Source organism: Mobula birostris, chromosome 8 (assembly GCF_030028105.1).
Source record: "Mobula birostris isolate sMobBir1 chromosome 8, sMobBir1.hap1, whole genome shotgun sequence".
NCBI classification, from domain to species: Eukaryota; Metazoa; Chordata; class Chondrichthyes; order Myliobatiformes; family Myliobatidae; genus Mobula; species Mobula birostris.
In genome coordinates, this window is record NC_092377.1 from 88,459,532 (window position 1) to 88,473,696 (window position 14,165).

Consider the following 14,165-nt stretch of genomic DNA (forward strand, 5'->3'; position numbering starts at 1 on the left):
ATCTGTAGAAATTTGCGAGCGTCTTTGGTGACATACCAAACCTCCTCAAACTCCTAATGAAATAGAGCCGCTGTTGTGCCTTTTTTGTAACTGCATCAATACGTTGGGCCCAGGATAGATCCTCAGAGATGTTGACTCCCAGGAATTTGAAATTGCTCACCCTTTCCACTGCTGATCCCTCCATGTCCCCTGCTTTCTCACCTCTGCACAACACTGACCTGCCTGTTGAGGGTAGGTGATGGTGAGACTAGTAACCAAACCCACTAAAGGCTAAACCCTGTCAGCTGTGGCCATTTAATGCGACGCCGATTGCAAGTCAAATCTCTGGACGCTGAACTCCCTAAACTGTTGGAAGGAACATTCTAGTGGGATCCTGCCCAGTTAAACTATGGGTCCTGTGATCAGGGCTGGAGTGCATGCTCAAACCATTTAGTAGGCAGTCAGTACACTTGTGCTGTGTATGTTGAGACGTGGGCTGATGAGGTCGCGTTGCTCTTATTCACGATCCAATTATTTCCGGCTAGGATTTCTTCAGCCATTTTGACCAGAGGACCCTCAACGCCTTTTTGAAGGCTTGTGATGAGCTGACTGACATCCTTCCTGAACAGGAGCAGCAGAATCTCCAGGAAACAGTCCGAAGCCTGCACAAACAATGGAAGGTTAGCACTGGGTGCTGAGACGCTGGGGGGGGGGGGGCGCAATTGTTATTAGGAACAAGAGTCAGCCATTCATTCCCTCAAACTTGCTAAATAATTTGTTTAAGCTGTAGTTTTACTCTACATACTGTTTTGCTCCCTAGCGCTTAATGACCCATCCCCCGATGTGCCTTTGCGATCCTCCCCCACCCCCCGTGACTGCTTGGTTGTAAGCTCTACCAGACACTTGATCCAACTGGCCAATGCAGTATTGTGGGTATACCCACATATCCATGACTGCAGTGATTCAAGCAGACGTTTGATCACCACCATCTCAAAGGCAACTAGGGATGACAATTAAACACTGGCTCAGCCTTCAAAGCCCATGATAAATAAAAAGAGCTTGGAGGAAGCTATTTATAGTTGTTGGAAGCCATTTATCTCAGCTCCACAGTGCCACTGCAGGAATCTGTTTGGGCAGTGTCCTTGACTCAGCGATTTTCAGCTGCTTCATCAGAGACTGTCCTTCTGCCTCCAGGCGGTACTTGGGAATGTTTGATAATGAATGAAGAATTCTTCATGTAGCAGGAGCCTGGATGATATACAGGCTCGGTCTGGCAAGTGGCTAGCAACATTCACCTCACACAAGTGCCAAGTTGTGACCATCTCCAAAAAGAGAACATTAAGTTGCCTCTTGATAACCAATGACACCTTTGCTGAATCACCTCCTGCCAATATTCTGGGGCCCCTCTTGACCAGAAGCTCAAAAGGACTAGAAGGATGGCTTAGGGGGTGACAGCAAATGGCTCACTTTCTGACCTTCTAAAACACTTCACTATCCACAAGATTCCCATTTACGAGTGTGATGGAATATTTGTGGAATACATGTGGAACACCATAAAGCTTTGTCACACCAAGAAGGAAGCAGCCCCTTGACAGGCACTCCACTCACCTCTCTAAGTATTCATTCCCTTCACCAAGGCTGTGTGTATATCATGGAGAAAGTGAACTTCACAACCTGCTAAGTGTTCTTCAACAGCACTTAACACATTCTTAACGTCTAGTGCCCATAAACACAAGAGCAGCAGAGATACGGAGCACCACTTCTTGCACTTTCCCTTCCACATCACACACCCAATCTGACTTTTTATTGTCCTTTGTACAAAATTCTCAGATACCTTAGGACGCCCAGAGCCCCTGAATGAAATGAAACAAAAATAACCTTTCCAAGAAAAAAAAAATCAGCTTCTAGATTTTCAAATGAGCCTCAGCATTCATTACCTTTTGAGAGAAAGCTTCCCACTGTCTTTGGTGTGAGAAAGTGTCCTGACATCACTCTGGCTTTAATCGTACGCCCATTGTACTGAACATGCTCACCGGGGGTATTGCTTCTGATAGATAGTTCAGCACTCCCATACTTGTGATGAATTATTTAAACAAACAAGAATGCTTAATCAACAAATATATATACACAAGGTTACTCAAAAGCAACTCAGTTAGTGCATTTTATTCACTAAAACGGTGAAAATCCTCAGCATCTGTGGGGAAGCGAATCAGCTGTAAACCTGGAATGCTGACAATTTCTCTCTCCAGAGATGCTGCCTGATCTGCTGAGTGTTTCCAGAATTTTTGTTTTTGATTCAGATTTCCAGCATCTGCAGTTTTGTTTTCATTTAATTGTGAGAGGAAGGCTCCATGATTGTACTTTGGAGCTTTTTTTTTTTAGCACATTTTTGACAATTGTGGTGTTGGGGCAAGAATTTGGAAGTTGACAGGGAACTTTTGACTTAGTTTGATATTGGTACAGACTGAGTTTAGATTTTTCTTCTCATTGTAAATAGATGTGATTTGGGTACCAGTCATAATATTCCATGGTATTTGATCCAGAATGGCTTGCGGGTCTGGAATCACCGGTATATAGATTTACCTTTGTGATTCTAGTGTGTTCTTTGGGTGTTTCTAGGACCTTCAGGCTGAAGCTCCCTACCACTTGCTCCAGCTTCAGATTGAGGCAGCAAGGAATAAACTGGTGGGAACTGTGGAAGAGTGCAAGTCCGAACTGAGTCGGGAGTGCAAGTTGTTAGCCAGCATCAGCAGTGAAGAACTCATTGAACAACACAGGGTAAGCATGGTGGGGAAAAATAAAAGATCAAGATCACTAGCACCTGTAGGTGACTTCAATGTGTGGCTGGCAAAGAAGCAGCCACCTTCAACAAGTATTCATTGAATTGGGAGCTTTTGTAGAAGTACAAGAGGGAGAAAGTCGATGGGCCGAGTGGCCTGCTCCTATTTCTTATGGTCTAATTAAATGTACATTTTCAATGGATGGATATCAGTCAAGCTACAGTGGATTGTACAGCATTTCTAGAAGAGAAACAGCCAATCAGTCCAAATAGTCCCTGATAATGTTTATACTCAACCCTAGCTTTAATTTTACACCTCAGGCTTGAGGTGGAAAGCGTTCCTGGAGCTGTGGCATCCTGCTTCCAAACATGTTACACTGCGTCTCCAGGATTTACAAAAGAAGAATTAAATTTTGTTTCTGTTAGTTTTTTTTCAGATTTTAACTAGTGGGAGTCAAAAGGGGGAAGCAGTGGATGTGGTGTGTTACTTTTTGTAACTTCAAAGCATTAGACTAATTCAAAGGAAGATGTGGGAGTCCAAACTTCATGTTTACTTTTCGCGAGGCATGCATACCTCACATGGTCGTGTGATGATGTATGCAATTCACGTTTTATACCTGTAACTTGTGATGAATTATTTAAATGACCAAGAATGCATGATCAACGGACACACACAAGATTACTCAAATATTACTTAAATACACAGCATGGTGGAATCAGGACTAGATACCTGGGACTATTGATAACATGCCATACAAAAGGTTATTAAGTAAAATTAGAAGACATGGTATTAGGAATAATATATTGGTGCAGATTTCGAATTGGTTCATGGCCAGAGAAAGAAAGAAAGGGAAGGGAACAGAGAGTAGGAAGAAAAGGGCAATTATTACATTAGGATTTTGCGATGACAGAAATAGGAGCTCCAGCTGTTCACAATCTGTTCCAATGATTTGGACGAGTAATCTAATGCTTAATGATGACACAAAGCTGGATTTCACAGATAAGTTGTGAGCAGATTGCAGAGAGCCTTGAGGTGGATGGAAAAGTGGGGTGTTTGGGCAAGGAATAAATGTAATGAAGAAAAAAAGAGTAGAGTATTTTTAACTTGTGCATTTTTATTTGGTGATAAAGTGGAGGTGTCGTCATTCAGAGGGTCCTGGGTGTCCTTGTTCATGAATCACTGAACATTAGTTTGCAGGTACCACAGGCAATCAGGATGGCAAATGGAACGTTGGGTTTCATTGTCGGAGGTTTTGAGTACAAGGCACTTTATCCTATGACATGGGGTTGTGTTGAGGTCTTGTTTACCCACTAAGGAATGATACACAAGCAATAGAAAGGGTACAATGAAAGTTCACCAAACTGATTCCTGGATTGGAGATGGGGGCTGTCCAATGAATAGGGATGAAGTGACTGGGCCTATACTCTTGAATGTGTTGAAGAATGGATCTCATTGAATCTTGCACAATTCTAGTGGGCCACGATGGGGGTCAATGTGGGGGTGACCTTTACCTGGCTGGATTTTCTAGAATCGGGCGCCACATTCAAAAAATGTGGCGGTCATTCAGTGCTTAGGTGGGAAGAAGCTTCTTCACCCAGAGGATGGTGAATCTTTGGAGCACTCAGCCCAGTAGGGCTGTTGAGACTCAGTTTCTGAATGTCTTCAAGACAGACTTTTGGATACGAGTGGTGTTACTTAATGCTGATGCAGCACCTATCTAGGCAAGCGAAGGTTAGTCTTTCGACTTCCCCGCTTGGGCCTCACGGGTGGCGGACAGGCCTTGGGAAGTAAGGAGATGAGTTACTTGGCACAGACCACCCCACTGTGCTCTGGGTGATGGGCAGGGTTGAACTCTCCTGTGTGTCTGGCTGGAACAGGCACACCTCAGCCAAGGGGCAGACTAACCAGCTCGATCAATCAATAACTTTTTCAGGAATTTTTTTCGGACAAAGGCAAGTTTGAGTGGTGCAAGAAAAGGGGCAAGGTGATTGGAGATCTCTGCCAAAAGCTTCCAGAAACTAAGAAGTATGAGGCGATCAGGGCAAAGCATGAAATGGACAAAACAACCCTGAGAGAGCTGAAAGGACTGATTGATGCCACCTATCAGAAAATACTGGATCAACCTGACAAGTGGAGAGAGTTTGAGACAAGGTAACGTGGACTTGCAAAGTAATATTTATACATCAAATCTATAACACACAAAAGTTATTTGAGCTAACTGGTCCAAAGTAACATATCTGCTCCACAAGGAATTCCACAGACTGACTTCATTAAAATAATATGTATATCTCTTGAAATGGATAGGTCATAGATGTACAGCTTTTCTGATCTCGTGAGTGGACTTCTTTTTCCAATGTGTTTCCTTTGGACACGGCATACATCATAAGCATAAGGAAAATGCTTTATTTTTCCCTGAAAGTGGAGTCTCAGGTAAATAGGATAGTGAAAAAAGGCTTTTGGCAAGTTGGCCTTCTTAAGTCAGGGCGCTGAGGATGAAAATTGCAAGGTCATGGAGCAGTTGTAGAGGACCCAGGTGAGGCCACACTTTGGGGTATTGTGTTCAGTTTTGGTCACCCTGCTATTGGACAGATGATATTAAACTGGAAAGTGTGCAGAAAAGATTTACAAGGATATTGACAGGACTTGAGGGAACGATTTATAGGAAGAGGTAGGATAGGTAAGGACTTTGTTCCATGGAATGTAGAAAATTGATTTTATAAAGGTGCATAAAATTCTGAAGGGCATAGAGTACTGTGCAAAAGCCTTAGGTGTGTATATCTCGCTCTCTCTCTCCATATATATATATATATATATATATATATGTGTGTGTGTGTGTGTGTATGTGTGTGTGTGTATATATATGTATATATATATATATATATATATATAAGTAAATAATATAGGGTAAATCTAAGATTTTTGCACAGTACTATATATTATATCTTTCCAGTTGCCAAATAATACTGAATACTATTGAGCTAATACAAAGCTAAGTACTCTTATTTCTGTTTCCCAACCACCTTCCTATTTAATCAATATACAGTACTGTGCAATACCCTAGACTTTTATGTTCACATTATGAGATTGTGCAAGGAAATTCATTGAACCATGGTGTATATAAGACCATGACATGGGAGCAGAATTAGGCCATTCAGTCCATCAAGTCTGCTTTGCCATTCTATCATGGCTGATTTATTAATCCTCTCAACCCCTTTCCCCCGCCATCTCCTTTGACGCCCTGCCTCATCAATAACATATCAACTTCTGCTTTAAATATACCCAATGACTTGTCTTCCACAGCGGGCTGTGGCAATGAATTCTACCCTCTGGCTAAAGAAATTCTTCCTCATCTCTGTTCTAAATGGACGTCCCTCTGTTCTGGTCCTAGACTCTCCCTGTGTAGGAAACATCTTCTCCACATCCACTCTATCAGGGCCTTTCACCATTCGATAGGCTTCACTGAGGTTACCCCTCATTCTTCTGAATTCTAGTGAATACAGGCCCAAAGCCATCAAACACTCCTCATATGGACCCCCAGGTTGGGAACACCTGCTTTAGCTTCTCCCTCTCAAACTGCGAATTCTATCACATTATGATCATTGTCTCCTAAGGGTTCCCAATCTTTCAGCTCCCTAATCAAATTCGGTTCATTACACGACACTCAATCCAGAATTGCCTTTCTTCTAATGGGCTCAACCACAAATTGCTTTAAAAAGCATGTCATAGTATTCTACAAATTCCATCTCTTGGGATACAGCACCGACCTGATTTTCCCATCTACCTGCATATTGAAATCACCATGACTATCATAATACTGGCCTTTTCACATGCCTTGTCTATCTCCTGTTGTAATTTGTACCCAACATCCTGGCAACTGCGCAGAGGCCTGTACATAACTCCCATCAGGGCGTATTTACCCTTGCAGTTTCTTAACTCTGCCCACTAGGGTTCTACATTTTTAGATTCTGTGTCACCTCCTTCTAAACATTTGATTTCATTTTTGCCAACAGAACCACCTCATCCCTTCTGCCTACCTGCTTGTTCTTTCGATACAATGTGTATCCTTGGATGTTAAGATCCCAACTATAATTTTCTTTCAGCCACATTTCAGTGGTGCCCACAATGTCGTACCTACCAATCTCGACCTGTGCTACAAGATCATCTACCTTATTCTGTATACTATGTGCTTTCAAATATAACACCTTCTGTTTTATATTCATCACCCCTTTCGATTTTGTTCCTGTTACACTTCAACTCATTTCGTTGTCTGAAATTTTGCCCTATTGTCTGCCTGTCCTTGATCACGTTCTCACTACAAACTTGTACACCAACTGCCCCGTGCTCAGCCCTATCACTCCAGTTCTAATCCCCTGCCTCATTAGTTTAAACACTCGCCAACAGCTCTAGCAAGCCTGCCTGTAAGGATATTGGTCCCTCTCAGGTTCGGGGGTAACCCATCCTTTTTTTACAGTTCATACCTTCCCCAGTGATCAAGGAATCTGAAACCCTTCCTCAGCACCAATTCCTTAGCCATACATTCATCTGCTAAGTCATACTATTTTTACCTTCACAGGTGTGTGGTACAGGCAAGCAATGAAGAGATTACTAACCTGGAGGTCCTGCTTTTCAACTTTCTACCCAATTTCGTAATTTCTCTCTTCAGGACCTCCTCCTTTTGTCTCTGGTACCAATATGTACCATGACTAGCAGCTGCTCATTCTCCCTCTTTAGAATATTGTAGGTCCAATCTGAGTCGTTACCTATGTCCTGCTTGGGTGTAATTAGCTCCCTATATGCCCTGTCGATCAACCTCTCAGCCTCCGTAATGATCCAGGATTCTTCCAGTTCTTTCTCCAGTTTCTTAACCCAGTCTGAAAGAATCTGCAGCTGGATTCACTTCTTGCAGGTGCAGTCATCAGGGACCTTCGAAGTCTCCCTCCCTTTCCACATCCTGCAAGAGGAGCATTCTACTATCCTACCTGGCATCCCCACTACTCTAACTGTGCAACAAGAAAGAAAAATTAAATGAAATGATTTACCTACAGACCACCTCTCCTTGCTGAAGCCTCTATGAGCCCAAGCCTGACTTCCCACTCTTAACGCTGCCCACTCCCACAAAGGCCGCTCTGCTTAAACCTAACTTCCTTTTATTGGCCCTCGCCATGTGCCCAATTATGCACAATCCATTTCCATCTCAGGAACTGTGGTGCACATAATGTCCCGACTGCCTCTGCTTGCTTTTGAGCTTTCCTGCTATGCAATCCAGTGTCTCTCGGGAACCGTGGCGCTCAGAAACAATAAACTAAACGAAAACTAACTAACTTGTTTGTTATTCAACCACTCAAACCAAATGCAAAAGGACAGAGGAGAGAGATAGGATGGGGCAGCTTGTGTTGGAGAATTTGATTGTTTTTGTCTTCCAGAGCAGTCATGAAGTATTGGATGACACATTGCTTGAGGTGGTCACTGGACTCAGAAAACCAAAGAATTCACATAGTAACTTTGAAAATGTCAAAAGGAATGTCTGTGAAAAAAGAGAGCTGGCAAATGTGGAAGGAAGGCAGTGGTTAGTCAGGTTGACTGTTGTAAGGATGAGGATGGAAAGCAGGTATTGGCCAGGATTCTGAAGAACACAGCAGCACTGTGGTTAACTTAATGGTCTGGAAGCTAGAGATCTGGACCACTGTCCCGGAGACATGAGTTTGAACCCCACCATTGCAGCTGGGAATTTAAATGCACACTTATAAAGAGAAGAAAAAAATCTTCCAGATCACTGGCATTCAGGGAAGGAAACGTTCTTTCCTTTTGTAGAACAATAAATTCTGATGCCAGCCAGTAACATTCATAGCCAATGAACCAAGAAATACTGTAATGTAGATAGGAAAAATTTAGAAGGAGATGAGCCATACAGGAGCAAATGGGCATCATGGTTGGCATGGTCAAACAGACTGAAGGATCTGTTTTTGTGCTGTATTACTCTATGACTCTGCTCTTTGATCTGTTCAAGAGAAATTAGGGTGCCGTGCTCAGTGGATGTTCTGTCTTGAAAACAGTGTAGCATTTGTTCTGGGTAATCCCTCCTGGAGTAATGTGACAATGGTAGAGGAATTTGTTCTGGGTAATCCCTCCTGGAGTAACGGGACAATGGTAGAGGAATTTGTTCTGGGTAATCCCTCCTGGAGTTAACGGGACAATGGTAGAGGTATTCTCAAAGGCTGTTGTGAACGATGATAGAAGTCAGGACCTGAGTGAAGTTGAGGCTTTATGCAATGAATTTGGTAGTGTGTGTGTTAGGGAGTTTGGTGGAGAACAAGTTGACAGGAAAATGGAAGAGCAATGAACTTGGAAGAGAGTGTGAAGGAGGAGTTTGGGATTGACACTTGGTTGACATTATCTGTGAGTGGTGTTCAAATCCCATTTCATTGCTTATTTCTTTTTATGTTTCTTCTTTCACAATAGTTACCTAATATTGCTACATTCAGCACCCCACTAACTGTTTCTTAATATGTCTGCCTCTCTCACAAGCAAGTTCTTGAAACTTCCTCATTTTTTATTTTCCTTCAGGTCTTCCCAACTACTAAACTGGATTCTGGCAAAGAGAAGGCAGCTAACGGAGATGAAATCTGGAACTAATGATCCTGAGAAGTATGGAGATTTGAAATCTGCACTGGAGGTTTGTTGACTGTATAGCTATGCCCAATGGAATGGTATGATACAAAACAAAAGCAGAAGCTTTGTCAGTCCAAGGGTGGAGACAGTGGGAATGGTCAGAGCTGAAAACAGAGACTGGGCATAATTGAAAGAGACTGCTGGTGTGGAGAATTCAATGTCTATGCCATCTAGTGATAGACCACCCAGGTGGTACATGGGGTGACAGTAGAGGAGGTCCAGGATAGGTCATCTGCCTTCCCATTCCAACCAAGGTTGATGTTGGAATGGGAAGGGGAGTTGAAATGGCTGGCAACCAGGAGCTCCAAGTGGACACTGTGGACAGAGGACAGGTGGTAAGGACTGCTATGATGGTGGTTCAGGAATAATCCAACATTAGGCTGTGCTCAAAGGGTGACATGACCGGGGAATAATGTCACAATGTTACACCCTTCCATCAGGTGAAGCCTCCCCCAGGGCATGGGTCCTGGCTCAGTGATAGCCGCCTTGCCTCTGGTTTACTGAACAGTTGTACAAGGACACCTTGGTGCTGCCCCACCCTCCTCTGCAGCTTAGTATGTAAAATGTTTCCATCAGCTTCACTGTTCACAGAATGGGCCAAAGCTACTCCAGGTGACATCAGCAGAGGTGACCAGAATTGGCCTAAAAGGTGTGTTGCAAAGAATAACTAAGGGAAGGGGAGGTTTGAGGATGGAATTTCAGTACCTTCAATCCAGGTGACAGAAGACACAGGTGGCAATGGTTGAACAAAGGAAATTTGACAGGGGCGAGTCACCAAAGGAACATGGTGGGGGGGGGAGTGGGGTTGAGGAATGATGCATGACTGGACAATATTGTGCAGTAGGGAGGAGAGCAGTCACAGATTTGAAAGCAAGGACGAAAATGGTAACATGAGTGGATTTTTATATATGTTTAGCAAATTAAGGAAGAGGCTGACAAAGAGGAGCCCAGCCTGTTGTGGTTGCAAAACAGACTTGATGCACTGATACCGAACTCCTGTGTGGGTGAAGCAAAAAGAAAAGAAAGTGAACTATCCAAACTATCAGCTGAATTCAAGGAGCTCCTGAAGCAAATTGCTGAGGTACGAGAAATAGTTAAGAGAGTGACGTGATGTGGAACTGGTCTAACTGTGTACTATGTTCTCCAAACAGAACTAGTGCTTCGAGTAGTTCTGACAGAGGATGCCAGATTTGAAATGTTACCATCGACTGTTTCTCTTTTCACATATGCTGCCCAGCTTGCCAAGTTTTCATTTGTTTTTAATTCAGCTTCTGCAATTTTGTTTAATTTTCTTAGAGCTAGGAGAGTTGTGAATTGTTATATTTCCTAATTTATGTAAAATCTGCCAGTTCGTGTTGCCTTCCCATCAGCATCGCATCATTTAATTTCCACCTGACACATCCCTTTGAGCAACACCATGACCATATCCCCTGCTAATAATTCACTGTTCTGGCAGACCCTCTCTTCACTGTTCTGATGGACCCTCTCTTCACTGTCCTGATGGATCCTCTCTTCACTGTTCTGATGGACCCTCTCTTTACTGTTCTGATGGATCCTCTCTTCACCGTTCTGGTGGATCCTCTCTTCACCGTTCTGGTGGACCTTCTCTTCACTGTTCTGATGGACGCGCTCTTCACTGTTCTGATGGACGCGCTCTTCACTGTTCTGATGGACCCTCTCTTCACTGTTCTGGTAGACCCTCTCTTCACTGTTCTGGTGGACCCTCTCTTCACTGTTCTGGTAGACCCTCTCTTCACTGTTCTGATGGACCCTCTCTTCACTGTTCTGGTAGACCCTCTCTTCACTGTTCTGGTGGACCCTCTCTTCACTGCTGCTGAGTCCTGTACCAAGTTGCCCCTGTTGGCAAGTGCAGGAGGTCACGCACTGAGGACCAGATCCTCCTCTTCCCTCAACAGACTGATTTTCAACCTCCCCAGCGGCCACACATGTCGCACTAGCTTTGCTCCAGCATTAGGTGAGGTGGGGGTGCAGTCAGTATAATTAATAATAATGAATCATCTTCAAAATATTAGCAGTCAATCCAGTGCATGACTATATCCAAGAAAAATATTAGCTTTTCTTTGATTATTCATTTTTCTATTTGTTTAAGCCATTATTTCAACAACAATTGATAACCTTGCAGATTACAAAGTTCTAAGTAAATATATGTCACCCTGTGATTCACTTTCCTGTGGGCTTCACAGTAAATACAAGAAACACAAAGAAATCAGTGAAAGCCCATACCCAGCAAGACAGACAAATGACCCATGTGCTGAAGACAACAAACATACAAAAAAAAGGAAAAAACCAAAATAATAATAATAAATAAGTAAGCAATAAGTATCGAGAACATGAGATGAAGAGTCCTTGAATGTGAGTGAATAAATTGTGGGAACATTTCAGTGATGGGGCAAGTGAGGATGAGTGAGGTTATACCCTTTGGTTCAAGAGTCTGATGGTTGAAGGGTAATAGCTGTTCCTGAACCTGCTGGTGTGAGTCCTGAGGATTTCCTTGCTTTATTCTGAGGTTCCTGCCTACTTTAAGAATATCAATGCCATCCCAGTACGGAAGGAAATTCAATGTGCCTTAATGACGACTACCCCGTGGTTCTGACATCCATCCTCATGAAGTGCTTCAAGAGTTTCCAAGTAGACTCATCACCAAAGTCTAGACGCCGGGAATCAATGCCTCCATCTGCAATTAGATCCTTGACTTCCCAACCAACAGACTGTAATCAGCAAGGATAGGCAGCAAAATCTCTGCTAGGATTATTCTGAACGCTGGTGCTCCACAAGGTTGCATCCTCAGCCTCTACTCTACTCACTGTACACTCGTGGTTGCATGTCCCGATTCTGCTCTCTCTCCACCTACAAGTTTGCGGATGATACCACCATAGTGGATCAGACCTCAGTGCTGATGAGTCGGAGTACAGGAAGACGATAAGGAGCTTTGTAACATGGTGTTATAATAACAACCTCTAACTCAATGTTAACAAAACAAAAGAGCTGATGATTGACTTCACATAGGGTAGTGGTGCGTATGTTCCTATTTGCATCAATTATTATTATTATTACTTTATTGTTGCCAAACAATTGATACTAGAGCGTAGAATCATCACAGCGATATTTGATTCTGCGCCTTACACTCCCTGAAGTACAAATCGATAGTAAGTATAATAAAAATTTAATTTATAAATCATAACTAGAAAATAGAAAAGGGAAAGTAAGGCAGTGCAAAAAAAACGAGAGGCAGCTCCGGATAATGGCGTTGAGGTTGAAGTTGAGAGCCTTTAGTTCCTGGGAGTGAGCGTCACCAATAGCCTGTTCTGTTCCAATCACATAGATGGCTGACCAACACCTCTACTTCCTCAGGAGGCTAATAAAATTTGGCATGTCCACTTTGACCCTCACCAATCTTTATCAATGCAACACAGGAACCATCTTATCAGGAGGTACGATGGCTTGGTATGGCAACTGATCTGTCGTGACCACAAGAAAATGCAGAGTTGTGCACACAACTGAGCACCTGATGGGAACCTGCCTCCCCTCGATGATTCTGCCTATACGTCGTGCTGCCTTGGTGAAGCAGCCAGCATACTCAAATATCCCACATACCTCGGAGCCCTCTTTTCCCCTCTTCCATTGGGCAGTAGAGACAAAAGCCTGAAAGTATGTACCACCAAGCTGACGGGGAGCTTCTACCCTGCAGTTTAATGGTTCTCAATCATTTTCTTGTCCAATAAGATTGACTCTTGCCCTCACAATCTACCTTGTTATGATCTTGCACTTTATTGTTTACCTGCGCTGCACTTTCTTTGGAATTGTTACGCTTTATTTTGTGTTCTATTACTGTTACATTGCTCTACTTCAATGCGCTGTGTAATGATTTGATTTTTATGAACAATATACAAGACAAACTTTTCAATGCATTTTTGTACATATGAAAATAATATTCCAATTCCAATTCGAATGTAGACTCTGACTTTTCACTATTACCGCTGTCAAGTTAGCAGGCTGGTAGTCTCCCTCCCTGTTTTCTTGTAGGGTTATATTCACTGCTGTCCAATCTGCAGGAATCATTCTTAATTGTTTTTAAAATTGGGAAGCAGCTTCAGTAGCCAACTTTTTAAAAACTAGGATGTAAACAATCAGTTCCTTCAGATTTATCACTTTCCAAAGACGTATAGATTTGTAGGTTAGTTAGTCAATTGTGTGCGATTGGGTGGTGGGGGTGGTATAGCCTGAAACCGTTCTGTATTTCTAGATGAAATTAAAAAAAACTTCTCCAGTGTTGCTTTTAACTAATACTTGTTCTGTTTGCTTCCTTATTTTCACTGGATCTTTGATCTTACAGAATATCTGGAAGATTTCTGTGAAGTCAGACACTGAGTTTAATTCTGCAGCCATTGCGTTATTCCCCATTTTAAACTCTGTCAGGATTAAATATTTACTTGTACTAGCCTTTTCCTTTTTGCTCTTGTGATCTGGTTTTTATGTTCCCTGCTGGTTTATTCTCATCATTTATTTTCCTTTTCCGCGTGACTTTCTTGGTTATCTTTTATTGAATTCTAAAATGCGCCACTCCTCAAGCTCTCAGCTTTTTCTGGGGAGACAAGAAACTGCAGCTGCTGGAACCTGGAGCAAAAGCCGAGCTGCTGGAGGAACTCGGCAGGTCAGGCAGCATCTGAGGAGGAAAATGCACAATCGAACTTTTGGGTCCAGGTGAAGCATCTGAAA

At 42.9% G+C, this 14,165-nt stretch overlaps 1 protein-coding gene across 9 annotated transcripts in view; it reads left to right on the forward strand.

Annotated features, from left to right (window-relative positions):
* Positions 1 to 14,165, forward strand: part of syne1b (spectrin repeat containing, nuclear envelope 1b) — a 500,086-nt gene that overhangs the window by 140,144 nt on the left and 345,777 nt on the right. For all 9 annotated transcript variants that reach the window (XM_072265605.1, XM_072265607.1, XM_072265609.1 and 6 more), the window contains 5 exons: positions 525 to 659; positions 2,599 to 2,757; positions 4,693 to 4,910; positions 9,324 to 9,432; positions 10,345 to 10,509. In XM_072265605.1, coding sequence (XP_072121706.1) covers positions 525 to 659; positions 2,599 to 2,757; positions 4,693 to 4,910; positions 9,324 to 9,432; positions 10,345 to 10,509 — 786 coding nt within the window. The remainder of the gene's footprint in view (positions 1 to 524; positions 660 to 2,598; positions 2,758 to 4,692; positions 4,911 to 9,323; positions 9,433 to 10,344; positions 10,510 to 14,165) is intronic.